This window comes from Delphinapterus leucas, chromosome 4 (assembly GCF_059928025.1).
Source record: "Delphinapterus leucas isolate spDelLeu-1000000601 "Yukka" chromosome 4, BTC_Dleu_Yukka2, whole genome shotgun sequence".
In the NCBI taxonomy this organism is placed as follows: domain Eukaryota; kingdom Metazoa; phylum Chordata; class Mammalia; order Artiodactyla; family Monodontidae; genus Delphinapterus; species Delphinapterus leucas.
This window is the reverse complement of record NC_143132.1, coordinates 42,720,176-42,743,447: the sequence shown is the minus strand read 5'-3', so window position 1 is coordinate 42,743,447 and position 23,272 is coordinate 42,720,176. Positions and strand designations below refer to the sequence as shown.

The window sequence follows — 23,272 nt, the reverse complement described above, 5'->3', positions numbered from 1 at the left end:
GTCCTGGAACCAATTCCCCACAGATATAGAGGGAAACTGTATTTAACTACCTGGGCTATGATGGGCAAACTCCATGGGGCCCGAGTAGTGACAACCACAAAAACGCGGTTAAGAATGCATCCATAATGCAGGGCACTCAGGACATTCTTGTATAATATAATTCCCCACTGAAGGTAATCTGCTGACAAAGTTTACTAAATATACTTGCCCATCACCAAGAAAAACAACTGGTGGCCACAATAAACAAAAGGAATTATTTCTAAGAAACCAGAAATAACCTAATAATACAAAAGGATCTTGAACATAAATATATTTTAAATGTTCAAAAGAAATAAATGAAGACATACACCAAGATGAACACAGTATAAACTTTACAGCTGATTTTATATAAACATCATTAACTATAATATGCATGCTATGATATACAGCACTGAAAGGAAATCTGACTGTTTTTCCTTTAATATCAGTTAACATATAGAGATCTATAGAAAAAAAAGATTCAGAATATTTACTTTCTTTTTGCTACTAAATTTATTAAGATTAATGAATATAAAATACATATCAATATATTTTAAAGAGTTCTTTAAAGTATCTTTTATTCAAATATGAAAGGTGGTATTCCTTTAGGAATCTGTTATCCCAAGAACATAGAAATCCAGGATAAGACCACCTTTAGAAGGGAGAGTCAAATATCTTCATTTCCAAAATCAGTGACAGTAAAATTTACCTTCTCAAAAGCACTTTGCAAAAGTATACTGTGCTACAATATCAATTTTGAAATATTCTATTTCTTAAAAAAATGTTAAAATATGATGCTTCAGAAAAAGGCTTTTGATGACATTGTTCATTTATGTGTAATTAAAATGAAAAAAAGAAAGACCTAACTAGCCATAAGTATATTAGAGAGGGTTGTTTTGGGATTTCTTCCAAGCCATGCAACCAAAGAGAAAGTAAGAGACACTGTAGTTCTTGAGAACTGTGAAATTTAAAAATTGTCAGGCTACTTAGCATTAGATAAGACTTAAATCTCATGAGTAAAAAAATCAAAATCTGTTTGTTTTTGATACCTCCCTCATTTCTCAGCTAGGCCTCCAATACTATCACTCTTTTCTTTTCCCATATTATGAGGAACACAAGTCAATTAAAAAAAAACAGTACAACAAACATCATATCTGCTATATACATTATAGTTGTAAGAATTCATAGTAACAGGTTAGTATATGAATAGGAAACAGAAACCTGTGTACATAAATAGGAATGCAGTGTACCTCACTTCTTGTCTTATCTCTTTCTATGACTATGACATACAGCAGAAGAAAATACAAGAATCCCTATCTCTACATGGTGCCAAGGATAGGACTCAAATTTTTTTAGATTTTCCATGACACAGGTGTGTGGGATCAGAACCAATCATTTTTCTTTTTTTTTTTTTTTTTTGTGGGTGGGGCGCCACACGGCCAGCGGGATCTTAGTTCCCTGACCAGGGATTGAACCCATGCCTCCTGCAATGGAAGTGCCAGGGAAGTCCCTGAACTAATACTTTTTCTTTTTCTAAATTGTAACGTGCTTAATTTGGTCTGATTGTATGAAAAATCCTAATACAGCTGCTAACATAATTATTTTAGATCTAATATGCTATATTACCTACTGGAAGAACTTTTTTCTTTTAAACATAGCATTTATATTAACAACATAATACAATATTTGATACAGATCAACTTCATTTGTAGCATATTTCACTAGGATAATCTATATCTATTCACTATGAAATAAAGAAAAATAACAGATCTGCAGGCAAGTAGCTGTACATCTGAATGTAGGCTCTGCTACTTTTTAGTTGTGTGACCTCAGGCAAGTCACTCTACTTTTCAGATACTAAGAAAATTAGAGGAATAGTTAATAAAGTCAACATCCAAATAAGGGCAATTTCAAAGAAAACAATACAAAGAAAGTGGAGAAGATGAAGTTCTTTTAAAAGTTAGGATCCCCTCCAAAAGAAACCATAAGTACATGAATTTCCAAATTGGAAAGAGCCACTAAACATCTAGCAAATACATGCAAAAAGACGTTCCTAGGTCATGTTATTGCAAAATTTCAAAACATGAGGAAAAAAGAGAAAAGGCAAAGAATTTCATGGAAGGAAATTAAAAACAAACAAACAAAAAACCCCACATCTTATACAAAATATCAGGAATCAGATGGCAGATTTCTCAAGGGTAACAAAGAAACTTAAAAGAAAACACAGCAAAAGTTTCAAAATTCTAAGGGAACACAATTTCCAAGTAAGAATTACATCTGCAGCAAATATATCATTCAGGTGTAAGGACAGAATAAAAACATTTTCAGAAATGCAAGTTATCACCACACCTATGTATTAAAAGGAAGCTATGGTATGCCCTCAAATCAAGGGGATAAACCAAAAATAGAGATGAGGAAAGGAACGAGGAGAAAATACACAGAAGGAGAGAAAAATTCCAACACAACAGCTGTGTGGTAATCAGGTCAAGACAACAGCTGTGTGGTAATCAGGGTTCCAAGAAAGAAGCCGCAAAAGATAAAACAATAAAATGAAACAGAAAAGAATACCTGCTATATATACATTAAGAGAATATTTTCAGTTCAAATGAAGAGTTTTAGAATGAATTAGTGATGCATATGTACAAAATGAGGCAACTGAAAAACTTAGGTAATTAATAATTTCAAGAAAAATTTAAAAGTTACAAGGTTCTTGATCTGTGTAGTGGTTACATGGGTCTGTTCGCTTTGTGAAAAATCATCAAATTATACATTTATGTTTTGGGCACTTTCTGTATATGCGTAAATACTTCAGTGAAAAGCTTTCTTAAAATAAAAATATACATCTCCTAGCTCTATCCACTGAAAAAGCCTAGATACAGTGAAAAAAATTATTCTGAGAAAGGAAATATAACCCTAGTGGTGCTGGTATATATAATATGATTCTGGTGTGATTCTGGTATATATAATATGTGATTCTGGTAAATATAGTATTTGGGTAGTCCTAATAACGTAAACACATAATATTGACTATAACAAAAACTGTGATATAATTACATTGAGAGGAAAAATTTGAGGGAAGGATGGGGGTGTAAGAGAAAGTTAAATCCAAGAATTCCCTGGTGGTCCTGTGGTTAGGACTCCACACTTTCACTGCCAAGGCGCAGGTTCAACCCCTGGTCAGGGAACTGTCCTGCAAGCTGTGTGGTGCAGCCAAAAAAAAAAAAAGTTAAATTCATATCTTTCATAGCAAAGATTATTTAAAACTGAAAAAAGTGTAAACATCTACATAAGCAAATTATCAAGAAATAGGGAGTTTAGAAGCAACATATAGCTAAGGAGTTGAAAATGACTGCCTTTGGGAATGAGGAACTGGAAATAGAATGTGGTGGGGCAGGCAGGGGTCAGCTGTATATCTTCATAAGCCTTGAAGTGGTCTGACTTCTTAAACTGTGTATCTGTATTACTGATGAAAATAATCACATTAAAAACATTTTTAAAAGAAAAGGCTTTGTTCAAATCATGTAGGGGGGGAGGAGGGAAGGAGGGAAGGAGGGAAGGAAGGAAGGAAGGAAGGAAGGAAGGAAGGAAGGAAGGAAGGAAGGAAGGAAGGAAGGAAGGAAAGAAAAGAAAAAGCTTATGGCTATATCAAAAGCAACATGACATCCGTTTTAAACACTTCTGGAGGAATTTATTTTCAGCATCAATATGGTAATACCAGAGGGAGCATACAGATAAGGAAGTGATAAACACTAAACCAAACAAAGAACAGTATGGAGCTATTCAAGATAAATCATTAGGCTAACTGACTTTAGTAATTACCTCCCTCTATACTAGAAAGATTAGTCTTTATCAGAGGCATATAATAAATCATGGGTGGTAATTCTGCCTTCTCAAAGTTATCACATGAAAAAAAAGTTTCTACAATCACTTCCCAATGTTTGTAGGTGTTTTTAAAAATCTGTTCTAGCATAATCATCAAATATTTATAAAATACTGAATACAAAAGAGCATATAGATGATCCCAGCTTTACGTAACATATACATTCTAGGAAATTTATATTATACATCTTATAATGAAAAAAGCACTGGTCTAGCAGCCAGGAAGTTTGCATTATTATACCAGTACTACTACTAGCAAGCTCTGGGTAAAACACTTAACTTTTCTGATTTTCAATTTCCCCATAAGAAAAATGAGAAATTGATTAGTTAACCTCTAAGGATTATTTTTGGCATCAAATTATAATATTCAATAGATGCGGAAGAAACCAGGTTCACCTCTCCTTTGGAGAACAGGTGAGGACTACATATCACTACCATCCTCTTTCAGTTGGTCGAGGAGTCGCAAAGGAAAGTGACACGCATCATTTCAGGCTACAGCATTTTAATGTCTATGAGAGACTCTCCAGTACTTCCAACTGCGCTACCAGCCTACCACATTCAGAAAGGTGGAGCTTAGGTCTCTGAGAAACCAAGATGGGAACCAGTAGCCCCTGCTGACCCAACATGGACATGAAATGTGAATGAAAAATACATCTCTGTGGTTGTAATCCATCAAGATTTGGTGACTGGACATTACTGTGACATAACCAAGCATATCTTGACTGATTAAAATGGGACCAAGCGGAATTTTTCATAAACTGAATATTTAAAACTCACAAGAAATCCCAACCTAAATTAGTTTATAAAGCTAAAAATCTTTACAAGTTATCTCTTAAAATCTGAATTTTTATATTAAGGATTATATTAGGCTAATTACAATTAACTAATTATAAATAACTTAATTACATGAAATTATATATACATATAAATTCATCTGTTTATTATAATTTAAAAGGTGGGAAAAATATAAAAAATGATATCAAACTTTCTGCACGTTTAATTGGTTGCTCTAGTACTGAAATCTTTCTCAATTAAAACCACTTTGTTTTCACTTTAATAAAGGACTTAAAAAAATAGTATGCTAGGACTTCCCTGGTGGCACAGTGGTTAAGAATCCGCCTGCCAATGCAGGGGACACAGGTTCGAGGCCTGGTTCAGAAAGATCCCACATGCCGCAGAGCAACTAAGCCCGTGTGCCACAACTACTGAGCCTGCGCCCTAGAGCCTGCGCTCCGCAACAAAAGAAGCCACCGCAACGCGAAGCCCGTGCACCGAAGTGAAGAGTAGCCCCCGCTCGCCGCCACTAGAGAAAACCCGCGTGCAGCAACGAAGACCCAACACAGCCAAAAATAAAAATAAATAAAATAAGTTTATTAAAAAAAATAGTATGCTCACATGGTATTATATTTTCTCTAGTTTGCTTATTTCCTACTTGTAAGGACAAAGGCCAGTAAATGTCAATACTTTCCTAGAAGGTATGCCCAACACATGGATCAATATATTAGTGTTTTATACTGATCTAATTTCCTAACACCCAAAGTTTGCAATCTATATTGCCACCTTCTCATAGTCCTCCTTGACTAATCTTCTTTTCACAAATTTTCCAGGTTTAATATTATAGCTTATTATGTTTTCCCACAGATCTTAGTAAACCACTGGATCTGGTTAGTTGTGTTCCTAAGGTAAAGAAATTATTCTTTGCAAGTAAGGTAGAATACAGACAATGGAAAGGTGGGGAGACAGAGGGAATGAAATCCTTTCCCTACTTAGAAGTCTCTTATTTGCATAAATTGTACAGACTGAAGCTTTTTACTTTTAATATAGCAAATCAGTGGTAAAATAAAAGACTGCAAGCTATTTGAATTACATATTTAGATAATTTAAAATAAACAGCACAAAACTGTAAGTGCATTACAGGCAACAAAAACTTGCTGTTAAATGTTTCCAACCAGTACTTAAAATGCTCAGCAATACAGGTACACAGCAAATGTCTCTGAGTAAACTGTTAATATATATAAAAGACTTTTTCCATCAAAAACAGATTTCAAGGTCTTAGTATCCCTTGTGATCTGGCTTCTTTCCCAGCCACTTCACTACCTAATTGCCTCTTCTCAGAACTTATCTGAACTGGTCTCTATAGAGCATCTGATACCATTGAAGAAGGCTTTATAGCACAGTAAAGAGTGAGTCCTTCAAACTAGACTGCCTGAATTTGAATCCCAACTCTACCACGAGCTGATATCTTGGTAAGTTACTTAAGATCAGGTCTTAATGTCATCATCTGTAAAATGGAGACCATGGTAATACTTAATTCAGAGTTCTTAAAAGAACATACAACACACTTAGAACAGTGCCTGTCACATATTAAGAACTCAGGAAAATATGAACTATAAAGAGCTCAATATCAGAACTTGAATAAATAAGACTGGTGAAGGTGCTGGGAATACCAGAATGAATAAAGATCCTTGCCCTCATGGAGCTTGTATTTGGGGAAGAGAGCAGACAATAAAGTAAGATAAATAAGTAAAACATAGTGAAAAGTGCTAGGAAAAAAACTAAAGCTGGGAAGGGTGGTTGCAGTTCTAGATAGGGTGACCAAGGACAGCCTTACTGAGAGGGTGTCATCTCAGTAAGATTTAAAGAAGTTGGGGAAATAAGACAGCACTACATGGGGAAGAGCATTCCAAACAGAGAAGACAGCAAGTGCCAAAGCCCTAAGGCAGGATCCTGCCAGGTTTGTGTGAGGAATAACCAGGAGCACAGTGTGATTGAGGCAGAGGGAGGGGGAGTTGCAGGAGGTATGGTCAGAAGGGCAAAAGGAGAGGTGGAGAAGTCATATTGGACCTTGTAGGCTCTGGCTTTTCCTCTGAGAGATCACACTAAAGGAGGGCTTTAGGCACAGGAATGACATGATCTGACTTACATTTTAACTCTTGTTTCTGTGTTAAGACCAGAGGAGACGGGGATACAAAGGAAGAAACAAGGAGACCATGTAGGAGACTACTGCAATAATCCAGGTGAGAAAGGATGGTGACTTGAACCAGGGAGGTGGTTCCTGATGTACCCTGAAAAAGGGATTGACAAGATTCCCTGTTAGTTTGAATATAAGGGTGTGGGGGGGGAGGGGGGAGGGGGACACAAAACAGAGTAGTCACTTAGTCCAGAATGACTCCAAAGTTTTTGGTAGGGTGACTTGAAAGAAGACTGGAAGAAGAGACTGGAAGAGGTGCCACTTACTGAGATGGAGCAGCAGTTTGGGAGTTGGAAGATCAGGAAATTATTTTAGACACAGACATTCAAATGGAGCTGTTGAGTAGACAAGTGTTATGAGAACAGTCTAGACTTGAGATATAACTTTGAGTCATCAGCTAACGGACGGCATTTAACACTGTGAGGCTGGAAAACAACAGTGGATAAAAAGAGGACTGTGTGTGGAAGTATTCCAGTATTCAGCAGTAGGAAAGACGAGAAGAAACCAGGGAGGAGAAAATGATGAAGGAGGAGCCAAAGAGGCAAGAGGAAAGCCAGGAGAAACACTTAAAAGCGTTTCAAGAAGTAATGGTGGTTAAGTGCTACTGAAGGGTTAAAATCACCAATAAGTCCTGTTGCTTCTACCTGCAAAATATATCCCAGATGGTTCCCATTTATTCCATCTAGTTTCCATCCAGATCTCTCCTGGAGGTTATCAGGAAACTATTCTCTATACTGTGATCTTTTAAAAACATAAATCTTACGTCAATACCCTATTTATCCTTTCACTGTCCGCCACTGCATCTAGAATAAAATCTAAATTCCTTACTTTGACCTACAAGGGTCTTTGTGACCTGATCCCCACCTACCGTCCTGACTTCAGTCCTCCAGTGTTACTGCCCATATTAATTTCTATCTATATAAGCATTAATTTTGTTCTTAAAACATACCAGTCCTATTCACTGCCCTGGCACCCCATCTCCAATACTCAGGATGCACTTTCTTGGCTCTTCATCTTCTCAACATTTAGGTCTACACTCAAATAGCTCCTTAGAGAGGCCTTGCCTAACTGATCTATCAAGATCTAAAATTATCTCATTTATCTTTTTAATTGTGTATTGTCCATCTCCCCTCAGATATTAATTACTCAAGGACAGGTATTACTGAATACACACTATAGCACTTAAAACTTTGCATACAGTAAGCTTCAAAAATTATTTGACAGAATGTCAGTTCTTTAAAACCAAAGGAATATTATCAGGATATTTGTTTAACTTTTTATGTAATACAGGTATCATTTCTACAGTATCCTCGACTGGGTCATCATTCAAGAACATCTTGAACATCTCTAGTGATGGCAAGGTTTTTATCTCATGAAACAGTTCATTCCATCTTCAGACAGCTCTACTTGTGTGAAAAGTCTTCTTTATACTAAACCGAACCTCACTCCATGTAATTTCCACCCACTGCCCTTTGGAGTTACGCCAGGTAAGTCTAATCCCTCATATATACAGATCTACACATTTTAGAAAACAGTTGTAGATATTCCCTCGACCTTCTCTTTTTCAGAACAAATATTTCCATTTCTTTCAACAACTCTCCATATACTATGGTCTTCCAATCTCATCCTTTCCTTGACAGCTTGGAAATTCCCAATTTGTGGATTTTCATCTCATACTTAACACAGTCCCTCTCCCATTTGCTTTCACTAGCATAGAGTCAGTGGAACAAATATCTTTCTTAGTCAATCTAGACATCACATTATTATTCATGAAAGCATAATAACTATTCTGAGAGTTCTGATTAAAAGCTCAAAATTAACTAAAATCTCCAGTGATTTTTATAAGACTGCTATGAACTCAAGGGTCTTCCAGTTTATAGATGTAAAGGTGTTTTCTAAACAACTAGGTGCAATACTTTACATCTATCCAGTTAAACATGTTTTTGTTATTTTAGTATAGTGTTCTGTTCTATTTTAATTTTCAAATCCCAATTCTGTATTTCAACATACTAATGAACTCTCCAAATGTTGTGCCATCAACATGTTTGATAAGTATGCCTTCTACGACACCCAAATAACTGATAAAAATATTTGCATAAACATATCAAGAACTGAATCCCATAGCATAACAGCGTCACATTAGAGACCTTTTTCTCTAGTTGATACTATGTGTGGTTCAATGAGCTACTTGTAATTCCCTAACAGCTTCCTCTTATCCACAAAAATATCATGAAAGGCATTTTAAATGCCTTTCTAAAGTCAAGATGTGCTGTGAAAAGAAAGTATTTTATTAACAAGGATTTCTTTTTATTCACTTCATGTATATCACTATATAATTATGTACATCAAATTGATTCCATGAATAACTACCAACACAGCATACAATAAGTGTCAATATTATCAGTGTCCCCCAAATAAGATTTTATATATTCTCATGTTTGTAAAAACATCACTTATTATGAATTGACAAAAATTTTTTTCTAACACAGTCTGGATATCTTTGCAAAGGAATGCTAATAATGAGAAATCAGCATGATCAAACCAAGAATATGATTCTACATATATGCAATGGATAAGAAAATAAAGCTATGTCAAATAATGTGTTAGTCAATCCAGAAGCCTGAGAAATTCTGAGATAAATTCAACATTACCTATATTGCTTAAAGCTCTCATATGGAATCTGCCCTGGCACTATACTGGTTTTAGCTGAACTACACACATATAGCAAAATGAGTATGTTTTTTTTGACATTACATAGACCAAATTAACTGGGAACCGTATATTCAGTAATAAGGACACATTCAGAGTGACCTTTTAATCCTAAAAAGATATGGTCAAATCTTCCATTCTAAGATATAGCTTCCTAAATCAAGAAAAATCTATTCTGTGGCAGTATCGTGACACAGAACTTATTTGGGGGCAATTATTTCTCTATCACTGCTTACTCAGCTACTTTACTCAACTGTATGGGACTCATAGAAGCACTGCATTATGCAAAGTGATTTACAAAATATTTTACATTACTTTTGCTATTTCAGTGATCTTTATGAGGAAATTCTTATTGATTTTTCTAATTTTTAGTCATCTTTTCAGAAAACTAGGAGGATTTTTCCTGAGAGATAGACATAGCTATGTAAAGCCAACTGCTACTGGGAGGAAATACCAAATTTTTCTTTGTTCAACACAATCATTTTTGCTTTTAGGAGGACAGGGAAGATGAAAGACCGACTTCAAGAACTAAAGCAAAGAACAAAGGAAATTGAGCTCTCTAGAGACAAGGATGTGTCGACTACAGAACCAGAGGAACAAGGGGTGTTTCTGCAGCAAGCTGTTATTTATGAAAGAGAGCCTGTAGCTGAGAGACACCTACATGAGATACAAAAACTACAGGAGAGTATTAACAACTTGACAGATGATGTTCAAAAATTTGGGCAGCAACAGAAAAGTCTGGTGGCTTCTATGAGAAGGTTTAGTCTACTTAAGAGAGAGTCTAGCATTACAAAAGAGATAAAAGTCCAAGCAGAACACATTAACAGACGTTTGGATGATTTAGTAAAAGAAGTTAAGAAGTCAGAGGATGAAAACGGTCCATCATCAGTGGTCACAAGGATACTTAAATCTCAGCATGCTGCGATGTTCCGCCATTTTCAGCAAACTATGTTTCTATACAATGACACAATAGCAGCAAAGCAAGAGAAGTGCAGGACATTTATTTTCCGTCAGCTTGAAGTTGCTGGGAAAGAAGTGCTGGAAGAAGAGGTAAATGATATGCTTCATCAAGGAAAATGGGAAGTTTTTAATGAAAGCTTACTTCGAGAAATCAGTATCACTAAAGCACAACTCTCAGAGATGGAACAGAGACACAAAGAATTTGTTAATTTGGAGAACCAAATAAAGGATTTAAGGGACCTTTTCATTCAGATATCTCTTTTAGTAGAGGAACAGGGAGAAAGCATCAACAATATTGAAATGATAGTGAATGGCATAAAAGAGTATGTTAACACTACTAAAGAAAAATTTGGACTAGCTATAAAATACAAAAAAAGAAATCCTTGCAGGGTATTGTGTTGCTGGTGTTGTCCATGTTGTGGCTCAAAATAAAGAAGCTATTTTAGAAATTTCTCCAGCTTTAGAATGAAGGATGTCCCATAATTTAGTGTCTTGTGTCATTTTTCTTCATTTCATAGAGCCATTCACATACTTTCATCACTATTAAGTTATAATTTTCCCCTTTCGCCCTTACCCACTAGAGTTACAGAAATTTCTAAAGCAAGTGACATAAAACAAGTCTTCATTTATTAAACTAAAAATAGCATATTAGCTTTAAACTCATGGGTTAACAATTGAAAATGAGGTAAATGATCTTAAGTTTCTAGACAGGTATCAAGCTCTATTACATATTTTTGTAACTTCCAATGCCTTAACAAGATGAATGTCAGTAAGTGACAACTACTTAAACAATGCTTTAGGTTCATTTAAGAAAATTTTGGTAGTTAAGAATTGTATAAAACAAGAATTCAAGTGGTGCTCTATTAAAGCCAAATCAAACTAGAAGCTGCATCAAATCTTTTTTTTGCGGTACGCGGGCCTCTCACTGTTGTGGCCTCTCCCATTGCGGAGCACAGGCTCCGGACACACAGGCTCAGCGGCCACGGCTCACAGGCCTAGCCGCTCCGCAGCCATGTGGGATATTCCCGGACCGGGGCACGAACCCGTGTCCCCTGCATCGGCAAGTGGACTCTCAACCACTGCGCCACCAGGGAAGCCCTGCATCAAATCTTTTATGTTCAGATAGGTCAGTTAACTCAGTGGTCAACAAATCCTAAGAAAACCCAACTATGTACTTAATGAAGAGTCTAGTTGGTAACTAGGAGCTGCTTTTAGCTTAAGGCCTAAAAAGCTAAGTTAAGGCACTGTTTTCCCGAACTTGGGTCCATTCGGGACGCTGTATTACAGATTAAGAGGGTTGGCAAATAAAGTAAAAAATAAAAGGCAATGGTATGCTTGGAATTTTCTCCATCACTTTATTGTGAAGCCAGGCACTAGACCATGGGCTAGGGACACAGTCTGAACTCACATGGGGATAGAGTTTGGGAACTAACATTCTAGTGGAGAAAGCATATAACAAATACAAATATTAGACAATGTTAAGTTCTTGGCAGAGGTTTAAAATAAGGATGATAAGATATTGTCAGAGTGGCTTCTTTCGGCTGGGTGGAAAATATAGGTCTCTCTAAAAGGTAATGTAAGTGAAGATCTGAGTGATGAGGACAAGGGAAGCACATATTCCAGGCATATGAAACAAATAGTACAAAGACCCTGAGGAGGGTATAACTTACTCCATTCAAAGAAGAATGAGCAGTACAGTTGTATCATAGTGGGAAAAGAGCAGTGAGGTAAGAGATGAGGTTAAGAAAGGTCAGCAGGGGCTAGATGTAAAGCCCTGTAAGTCTGAAGTTTACAGCAAGCGTAATAAAGGCAAAGCTGTTTTGGGGCCTGGGAGTAATGTTATGTAATTTATATTTGGGAAAAAATCATCCTGTCTACTGTACGGAGAACGGGTCAGAATGGATTTGGGGCAGGTGAGTAGAGGACAAGCATATAAGTATAGAAAACAATTAGGCTAATGCAATAGTCCCAGTTAAGAGATGATGGAGGCTTGAGCTAGGATGGGAGTGGAGGTGGTGATGGTGGTAGCAGCAGTACTAACACTCAAGACTAATAAAAAAAAAAAAAAAATCCTTGCTATGTCCCAGCATTGTTCTAATAATTTTACAATTTTACCAACAAGAACACTGAAGTACAGCTAGGTTAAGTAACCTGACTCAGGTCACAGAAACTGTACACAGAGAACTGGGATTTGAACCTAGGCAATGTGATTGCAGAACCAGTTCTTAACTACTGTATACCAAGTTGTAGTGATGGAAAAAAAAATTAGACTAAAATGTGATAGATTTAAGATGTAGAATCTACAGGATACTGATTAGATTATGATAGCTTTTACTGAGATGGGAAAAGATAGGAGATGAATGTTTCAACACTAAGGGTGAGAAGGAAATCAAGAAATTCTGTTTTGGCCAATAGAACCTGAGATGACCATAAAATGTCAAAGTGGAGGTTTCTAAGGTATTAGCTACATCAGTAGGAACTCTTGGGAGATGTCAAAGCTACAGATTTGGGTCCTCTGAGTAAATAAACAGTATTTAAGGCCTCAAAAGTATATAGATGCAAAAAACTGCAAGCCCAGAAAAGAGCCTGGGATATTCTAAAATTTAGACTTAAAGCAGAAGAGGAGTTAACAAAAAAGACTAAGAAGGAACCATCGATGAAGTAGGAGGAAAATCAAGAAAAGTATGCTGTAATGCAAAAGTGCTAGAAGGAAAACAAAGTTGAGGAAATACTCAATTTTAGGTAAAATAAGAACAGCAAAGTGACAATGGATTTGGCAACATGGAGATAATTTGTTGACTCCAATAAGAGCAGTTTCAAGGAATTGTAGGAATGAAAGCACAAATGGAGCATGTTGAGGAAAGAGTGTGATATAAATAAGTACAGAATCCACTACAGACAATTCTTTCCAGAATTTTGAATAGAATACTATAAAAAGGAGTCAACATGTGAAGAGAGATGTAGAGCCAAAGGATTCCACAATACTTAAAGAAACACAAGAGCACATTCTGCTGATGGGAATGATCCAGAGAGAGAAACTCAGTATAAGAAAGGGGAGGAATAATATATTGGGTTGGCCAAAAAGTTCCTTCCATTTTAAAGTAAAAGTCAAAGACACATTTTCCATTTTTACCAAGAAATTTATTGAACAACATATTCACCATTTTGTTCCACTACCTTCTGCCATGTTTCAGGCAACTTCATAATTCCATCTTCCCAAAACTTTTTATCATTTTGGGCAAAGAATTGTTCCAGGTACCTTTTACAGTCTTCCAGGGAATTGAAATTTTTTCCATTGAAAGAATTTTGTAAAGACCTAAATAAATGGAAGTCCGAAGTGCAATGTCTGGTGAATATGGCGGATGAATCAGAACTTCCCAGCCAAGCTCTAACAGTTTTTGCCTGGTCATCAAAGAAATATGTGGTCTTGCATTATCCAGATGGAAAATTATGTGTTTTCGGTTGACTAATTCTCGACATTTTTGGTCGAGTGCTGCTTTCAGTTGGTCTAATTGGGAGCAGCACTTGTTGGAATTAATCATTTGGTTTTCCAGAAGGAGCTCATAATAGAAGACTCCCTTCCAATTCCACCATATACACAACCATCACCTTCTTTGGATGAAGACCAGCCTTTGGTTTGGTTGGTGGTGGTTCATTTCGCTTGCCCCACGATCTCTTCCATTCCACATTATTGTACAGTATCCACTTTTCATCACCTGTCACAGTTTGTTTTAAAAATGGAACGTTTCTGTTACGTTTAAGTAGAGACTCACACGCGGAAATACGGTCAAGAAAGTTTTTTTCGCTTAACTTACGTGGAACCCAAACATCAAAGCGATTAACATAACCAAGCTGGTACAAATGATTTCAACGCTTTATTTGGATATTTTGAGTATGTCGGCTGTCTCCCGAGTGGTATAATGTTGGTTGTTCTCAATTAATGTCTCGATTTGATCACTATCAGCTTCAACTGGTCTACCCAACAGCGGAGCATCCCAGCAAGAAATCTCCAGCACTAAACTTGGCAAACCACTTTTGACACATTTGATCAGTCACAGCACCTTCTCCATACACTGCACAAATCTTTTATTGCGTTTCGGTTGCATTTTTACCTTTTTTGAAATAACAAAGCATAATACGCCGAAAATGTTGCTTTTTTCCTTCCGTCTTCAATATTAAAATGGCTACACAAAAATTCACCAATTTTCATAAGTTTTTTTTTAATGCACCCTGATATGACAGCTGTCACACACAATCTAACAAAATTGCTTCGAATGAAATTAAAGACAACTAATAAGCGCTACTAGAGCCATCTTACGTAAAAAACCGAAAGAACCTTTTGGCCAACCCAATACAATAGTAGAAAGGGGTGGGATCTTGGACAGGAGCAGAAACACTTCTTCCATATTACAGGAGGGAAGACAAAGGAATAAAAGCAGATAACTGAGCAAATTTGGTGATGGGAAAATGAGAGAATTCTTATGTGAACAGGAATATGACTATATATGTGTATATATATATATATATATATGTCTCCTAACACTATTAAATAATTTTTAACTTATAAAATATAAAGAAATTGAAGAGTTTTCTACTGTGTCAGTTACAAGCATTACCAGAGAAAAAGATGTGTCCCACAGGTCAGCTTCAAATGTTTAAGGAACATTATAAAAAAAGATAAATTTAAAACTAGTGATAAACTCCCCAGCTAAATCAGGTGGTTGAGAGATATTTCTTCTGTTCCTTCTAAACTTGTGCTATATCCTTTAATGTAGTGCCTTACTGATACTTGTTCATAATTGTTCCTAAATTGTTTATCATGAAAACTGAAAATATCGAGTACTATTTAATATTCATTAGCATAATTATATCCAGATGGGTTCAGAAAATAGTAATTTTCTAGTAGCAGTTATATCTAAACATACTGCTTTTAAAGCAAGACTTAATCACAGAAAGATTCATAGTAGAGCAATATATCACATACAATTTTCATTGTTATATTTCAAAAGCACCCTAACCTAACCAACATAAACATATTTAATTAGCTGCTGAACATTTTGTTTATTCACACACAATAGGCACTAAAAGTAGCCATTTTTTCCTTAAAATTACTACCTTAAAAGAAAAAATTCTTAAGCATCGGAGGCACTCTATTAGGAATCTACTGGTTCAGAAAGTATGCAATAATTATTTTGAGCACGTGGGTTCCTATTCTTACCCACTAAGCCATGTCATTTTCTGTAATTAAAAGCTTCATGTAGCTTGAATTCACATATGCCACTTTAAAACTAGCTCTCCTAATTCATCTCTACCTAGACACAGCATATCATCAATAGTAACTATTCATATCCACCATCGCATGCACAGAAAACTAGTAAAGCACTGAATGAGATGCTTTAAATACATTATTTTAGAATTCACAGGACAACAGAAGTATTAAAATCCTTATTTACAAGTGGAGACATAGAAGCTGGGGAAGATTAAGTAACCTACTCAAGGCCTGGCTGACTTCAAAGCCCATGCTTTCCCCTGCACCAGTAGATCTCAGTTTCTGCTGTGCAGCAGAGAGATCTGGAGAACCTGTGAAAAAGCCAGAGGCATCCTTGGCCCCACCCTAAAAAATACAGCAGGTCTGGTCTGATGCTGATACAGGTGATCCCTGGATAACATCTTGCCGCCTGACGACACTGTCGACAGGTTTTTCTTCGTTATTTTGTTTTACAATAGAGTGTGCTGGGACAGGGGAGGGAAAGGATGGGAACCTCTACAGGCTCTTTGTGCATAAATTACCTAGGAAGTCAACCAGCTGAGAAGCTTTACTGTAAACTACAGCTGCTGTTAGTGAAGCTGGATGCCATTACAGACAAAAGGAAGCCCTCAGTAAGGAAATGTAGAGGTGAGTCAACAGTATAACTAAATGAAGTTGATGAAGATGACAGCTTGGTACGTTTGCGCTGAAAGAAAAGAAATCTTAAGACAATGGACCCTATAAATAAAGTGAGTAGGGGTTTCAGATGGTAAAAACAGTAAATTAAGGGACCCACCACTACAACTAAGATCAAGTGATTAAGTGACATAGGTAGTCCATACTTTCATACTTATGGGTTTCCAGAATTCTACAAAGGACCCAGGTTCTCCTATTTCTTATTGAAAGGTCTGACTCATGAAAGTCCATTTGACTCAAATTCTAAGAACAGTATTAGGATAACCCATAACCTAATTAACTTCTCTTGGGCACTTATAAGAAAGAATATGACTCAAAGAAACTTGCAAACTAACAGTTTCCTGTAATACTGTCTAGAAGAAAGGTGAGTCAAATAGGCATATAGAGGGTGGAGACAAAAGTCCGATATCAATAAAAAAAATTATTAATAATAAAACCCTGCTTATTATTTCTCCTAATATAAAAACTCACTGCCATGTTTTTTTTTAACCTCTTTGGCCATGAAATCCTTTAGGAATTTGATGAGAGCTAGAATCTACTCCCAAGAAAAATACACATGCACTCAGAATTGTGTATGTGATTTCAGAGGGTCTTGGGAAGCCACCCACGGTGCAAAGACCTCCAGGTCAAACTTTTTTTTACTGAAATGTTCATAACATCTAGCCAGATCATATATGAGATATTATGTTTTCTTCCCTGAGTGAAACTCCTATACATTTTTGTTGTGAAGCATCTAATTTGTGAGGTCTGACCAAAAGTTAAGTTAGGTCATATAACTCCACAGAAAAGCAGACAGTATATAATGAGAAAGTGGCATCACTCCAAGAGTTCAAGTATGCTAACACAAGTAGAATTGTTATTATCCTGGGAGGAAATTTTAGCCTATGGATCTCCAGAGTTATTTCAGTTATAAGTATTAGGAGATTCAACCACCAAAAATGAAGGGTAATTTACAATCGCTCTGACGGCAACTTTCAAGACTGTACTAGAAAGAAGAGATGCAGAAAGAACATGTGCCTTCTTATATAACATTGGTGTAACCTTGGGCTGCTGAAAATTTCAATAGGTTAAGATGTTTAAAATACCTCCTAGCTCCGCCCTTTCCACAAGGAATCAACAAATAGTACCTTGCATTATTAATGGAAAATTTCTACGGTGGATGTTGAGCTTAAATTTTGAAATTACTACTGATTTCAGTGCTACTTATACCACTGCAAAAGTTGTTTACTTTTTCTTTTGGAAAGGTCTTCTTTATCTGTCAAGACTATCTAGTATTAGAGCTTTTAATAAATAATTAAATTATAAATGGTTAAAGCAAGAGTATGTATGTGGTGGGGGGAATGTGAGGGTAGGTAATATAATTCATACCTTAATTAATCAGAGTAGAGGTTCAAGTTAACCTATAGTAGACATGAGAGAAAAAAGACTTTCTATTCTAGGTAAACAACTCAGCATGATAACAGAGCCAAATATTTGCATGGCATCCATTTTTACTTTCTTTAGAAGGAATACAAATCACTTTTACCTCTTTATCAAAATGGATTCTTGGCATTGACTATACTAAGGTCCACATTATAATACACAGCTGAATACAATCCCAGAATTACTATATTTCACAGTTACTTTTATTAAAGAAGAGTCATTTAACCACTGAGTCCAAAGAAGTAAAGTGACTTGTCAGGGTCATAAACAAATACACAACTTTTAGAATCCAGGTTTCAGATTCTCTGTCTTCTCTCTAAACCCATGTTTTTTCACCTTTTCACCATTTATTTCAGAGATTTTGACTGGAATATTATGCTGATTAAGCAGTAAATACTAGAGAACTGCCAAACAGACATTCCGAGCTAATAAAACACTGAAGCCTAGTGATCTACGACTCTGACCTTTCAAGAGAACCCTCACATCTGTGACATAAAGTGAAATGTGACTGAGGCTTCATTTGCAATGACACATGCTGTCAGACTGCTGTGCAGAATCAGGTCAGGCAGAGCTAGAGTGTCCAGGACCTGCTATCGTGGTCATCTACTCTGCTTCCCATAGCATGAATGAATCCTGCTCTACCAATTTGTAATTTCATGATTACAGACAAGATAATAATTCTTCAGGTTTTTTTCCTTCTGTTGAATGACTGAATCTTCTCAGAGGTCTGTTGTTGTCCTCTGTTTGCTCATTATTAGAGGGTGGGAAGAGAAAATTATCAAGGGGTTGAAGTGAGTTCTGAGAGGCTTTGTAGGTCCTAAATCAACTAGTTTAGGCTCAGACAGACAAGTGGTGATCGGTAGAAATTAGATGCCATTATAGAATTTCGCAGATGAGAGGTCCAAATGTCCGTGGGCAGGAAGGAAGCAGCTATGTGCAACAAGGAGGACTGTAGCCAGGCTCCTAATTCAGGTAGCCTCCACATCTCCACACCCACTAGCCCCTAGCACTCAGCTTACTAGGGCTCTACTGGACGCCCCTCCCACTTACTATCCAATGGACTTTTCAATGCCATACCTATTATGTGCTAGGTTCAGTTAAAACACAGACTTTCCTATCTGTGTGGAGCTATGGAGGCAACCTGAAGGACTCTGAGCAGAGGAAAAGTAAAATGATCAAATTTGGATTTAAAACAGAGCTCTCAAGTACTTTATCTATTCTTGCATTGTTTCACTTATTAAAGCATGTACCAATTTTGTAATTTGAAAAATATCAAATAAAGAAAAGGGCTCCTGCTAGCAATGTAGAGGAGAGCTTAGAGAATAGGCAAGACTGCTACCAGGGAGACTGGTTAGGAGAGTAATCAGTAACACAAGGGAGAAGTGAAGAAAGGCTGAAAGGAGGTAACATTAAAGGGAATAGAGAGGAGTAAAGAGACTCAAACGATATTAAGATAGTAACATCAAAAAGACAAATTAATTGTAGGTCAGAGAGAAAAAGGTAAACAGGAGAACTTCCAAATATGGGACTAGGGTGGATATTCAAGGTGGATTTATAAACAGAAAAAAGAGTGGGATAGAAAATTTTATGTATTATATGAACACTGCATACGTTACATGTTTTACAAAAATATGCACAGGAAACTCATCAAAATGATAGCAGTGGTTGGCTCTGCATGATATGTCAATCATTTTTTTTTTAACCTCATTCTTTCCTACATCTTCTAAATTTATTAAGAATATGTACTTTTTGGGACTTCCCTGACAGTCCAGTGCTTGGGACCCTGGTTGGGGTCGATCTCTGGTTGGGGAACTAGGATCCTACAGGCCGTGCAGTGTGGCCAAAAAAAAAAAAAGAGAATATTTACTTCTTAGTAAATTTTGTATATTTCTGAAGCACACACATCTCAAAAAGTTTACCTTTATTAATAAAAATTCTATGGTTGTAAAACTCCTTTGAGAAAAACTCATCAAATGGCAAACCATTCCATATTTCATAAACATATTATTGATCCCTAATTAATTCCCATGTCTTTGTGAGATCGCATTGACTATGAAATTATAATGGCGAGCAATCATCCTAGTTGTGAGTTGTTTTTTTTTTTTTTTTTTCCAATTCTGGAAATTCACTAGCTGAGAGAGGTGACAGAACTGAAAGCAGATATCTTGCTGACATTGGATTATTCAGTAAACACTGCAGACACAAACTGCATGCCTCTGCCTCAGGGCTTTGCCACATACATCTATCTGCATGACTGACTCTCTTACCTCCAGTGTCATGTTCTCAATATGACCTAGTATGATTATCCTAATTTTAAGAGTAACATGCCCCTGTCACCACCACCACCATAGGATTCCTGATCTTCTTTTACCTGCTTTGTTTTCAATATACTTATCACCTAATGTACAATTTATTTATTACATTTATTGTGTATCATCCCCTAGAATGTAAGTTCCTGAGATCATACATGGAGTTTTATTGTTTTTGTTCCCAAAGGTATCCCTATCACCAGAACAATGTCTAGCACACAGTGGATGTTCAATAAATATTTGTCGAATTAGTACATGTATGAATGAATAAATGCATGAGAGAATACATGAATAAAAGAATAAATTAAATAAATAACTATTGGGTTAAAAAAAGCACACTCAATTATTTTACAAATGAACATCAGTCATTAATACTTTTTGCTTTAGAAGTCACTGGTTCTATGCTTAAACATTTATAGAGACTAATTTAGTCTATGGGTTCAACAAAGTTTACTCTTTGTATACATATCTATTAAAATCTATTTCATATTCAATAAAGGTGAGAATTAATTATATATATATCAAATAACTTCTTTAATTAGTTAAATGTGTAAAAATTAAACAGTATAAGCTTAACAATAAATGATACAATAAAGTTTTACTTTTTGTAATCAGAGCTTCCAAACTGCCTCATTTAAAAATGTTCATTTATTACTGAGGACCACTGAGGAACTCTGTCTTACAATTTCTCAGTTAACCATGTGATAGGTTGCTTGGGGTTTTTTTTAATCGTTAGTAATGAAACACAAGAACGAGGGAAAAGGGACAAGAAGGCAAAACACACATTCCACTTACTCCAATTTTAAGAGCAATTTAAACTACTTTCACTTTACTATGTCTCAAAGTTATAGCACCATCTGGTGTTTACTATGCAGAAATGCTATGAGGGTGGGTCGTGCAAAAGTCCTTTGTCACTTAATTTTTTTTAAATGTTTAGTTAGCTGGACAAAATGATGCTAAGCATACAACTGAGTTGATAATGGCACAGATCACATGTTCAGTTCGGAAATATAGTAGTAAAAACTGAGAAATCAACATGGCATTAAAAGAATAAACCATCTAAATAACTTTCAAACAAGAATACTCTTCAAGAAAAAAAGGACAGAGGCAAAACATAAATAAGTTATTAAAAGAGGAAAATAAATTGAAAAACATTTTAGAACCGTGTTAATAGACCATTTTCAAAATCTGACAAAAGTAAATGATCACATAAAACAAAGAGTTTACATTTGAAAACCCAGGAGATCTAATTATAAGATTTCTTCATTACATAGCCTCTGTGCTTAACCTCTACAGATAGCATTATAATAAGGCCTTGGTATATTAACAACTCCCAGTAAATTACATACATTTTATCATACGAGGGTGTGACAATTTAGCTTATTCAGTATTTTGTAACTTGGGTAAATTTATTTAATGACTTAATGCTGCTGTCTCTACATTTACAATGACACCAACATTACTTACACCAATATAGGCTTTCCCGATATCCTAGGATGTCTTATCACTTCTGACATTGTCTCTTTTGTCTCTTCCATTCTCTCTTCATCACTCGAATCCACAACAAATATTACTCCGTAAGATTCAGCATAGTAATTCTTCCAGATTCCCCGAATTCTTTTTCCACCTCCCAAGTCAAAGATGGTGACTTCAAACTTTCCTTGTCTAAGGTCAATTTTGGAAAATCCAACGGTAGGTGCTACATCTTCAGGATACTCTGTTTCAAATGATATAAAAGAAAGAATCTTTAGACCTTAAATTAATAACACTAATTTAACTTCACAACTTAAATGACATAAATGTGTTATTCATCATACTCTAGTACTAAATAGAATGTTTATTATTTGCTTACACAATAAGCATTACATCTAAGCACATTGGTTTGGGGGAAAGGTAGATACTATAAAATATCCAACTAGAATTTACACTCCTTGCAGATAAGAATTTCTGTCTGTTTTTTTTGTTTGCTTGTTTGTTTTTATTGATATAACCCCAGTTCCTAAACTAATGCCCACCATATAACGGGTACTTAATAAGGATCTGTAGAATAAACAAATGAACTCTTGCCTTTAAGGCCACTGACTCCCCAAGTTACAAACAATAAAAATGTCAACCTTCAACACCACAGCCATCCCCAAGGACCATTACAACCTCTGTGGAGTTATAAAGAAAAACTAAACATTTAGAAAATAGTCTAGAACAACCAAATAATGGGAGAAGCTATGAAGAGTATAGGACCTTTCTTTTTTAATTAACTGAATTAAATCTATAATTGCAATAAAGAGACTTTTAAGGACAGCTTGCAAATACAAAGAGTAGATTTTATTTTCTTCTACAAGAATAGAATACAGGATATTCTCATAAATTTATAATTGAATTTCTTTGGACTTCTGCATATGACAGCACAAAGAAGAAGGTACAGGATGTATACAATTATAACTGCCAGAGAGGTAATGACAGTAAGAGATTAAAAAGATCACTAAGGTTCAAGACTTGAACTAGGAGCTGGGACCTAGACCTTAAAGCTCGGTAGGATTTAGACAGTCAGATGAGTGACCTAAGTAATAGAAATGGTAAAAGCAAGATGCACGCACAAGTTGAACACTGTAGTTGGAGCAAACCCTTAAGCCTGAATGTACAATGAAGAGGGTTCTGAAGATAGAGAATTGGGAGCCACGGAAGGTATTCTAGCAGACCAATAACATAATTAAGGTGACTTAAGTAGTCTTTCTTCAGATTCATCTTTGCAAAAGTCTCTAGAACGGACTGAAAATGAGAGTGATAGCCACTTTTTGGAGAGGTATGAAAATAAAAATAGAAGAATGGCAAGAGAGAACTCATGAAAGATTAACAGAACCAAGTGACTCAGTGGTTACAGAGAAGAGTTCAAACTTCATGTCTGTCTCTTCCATTCTCTCTTCATCGTTGGAATTCACAACAAATATTACTCCACTGTACTTTGTTTACAGCTGCACGGTCAATACAGTGGCCACCAAACTACATGAGGCTTTTAAAACTTAAATCAATTAAACTTAAATAAAATAAAAAAATTCTGCTCCT

General features: G+C 35.9%; 2 protein-coding genes across 18 annotated transcripts in view; one reads left to right on the top strand and one right to left on the bottom strand.

Annotated features, from left to right (window-relative positions):
* STX19 (syntaxin 19) overlaps window positions 1-23,272 on the top strand; it is a 48,607-nt gene that overhangs the window by 3,264 nt on the left and 22,071 nt on the right. For 3 of the 14 annotated variants that reach the window (XM_089910410.1, XM_022581857.3, XM_089910408.1), the window contains 3 exons: window positions 6,847-6,914; window positions 8,159-8,355; window positions 10,072-10,989. In XM_089910410.1, coding sequence (XP_089766536.1) covers window positions 10,085-10,969 — 885 coding nt within the window. In that variant the 5' untranslated portion in view covers window positions 6,847-6,914; window positions 8,159-8,355; window positions 10,072-10,084 and the 3' untranslated portion in view covers window positions 10,970-10,989. The other 11 variants (XM_089910404.1, XM_089910405.1, XM_089910407.1 and 8 more) reach the window with 8 other exon arrangements.
* The window catches only part of ARL13B (ARF like GTPase 13B), a 75,784-nt gene that overhangs the window by 31,578 nt on the left and 20,934 nt on the right, over window positions 1-23,272 (bottom strand). For 3 of the 4 annotated variants that reach the window (XM_022581414.2, XM_089910402.1, XM_089910401.1), the window contains one exon: window positions 21,680-21,929. In XM_022581414.2, coding sequence (XP_022437122.1) covers window positions 21,680-21,929 — 250 coding nt within the window. Of the gene's footprint in view, window positions 1-18,787; window positions 18,864-21,679; window positions 21,930-23,272 lie in introns of all 4 variants that reach the window. The other variant, XM_089910403.1, reaches the window with a different exon arrangement.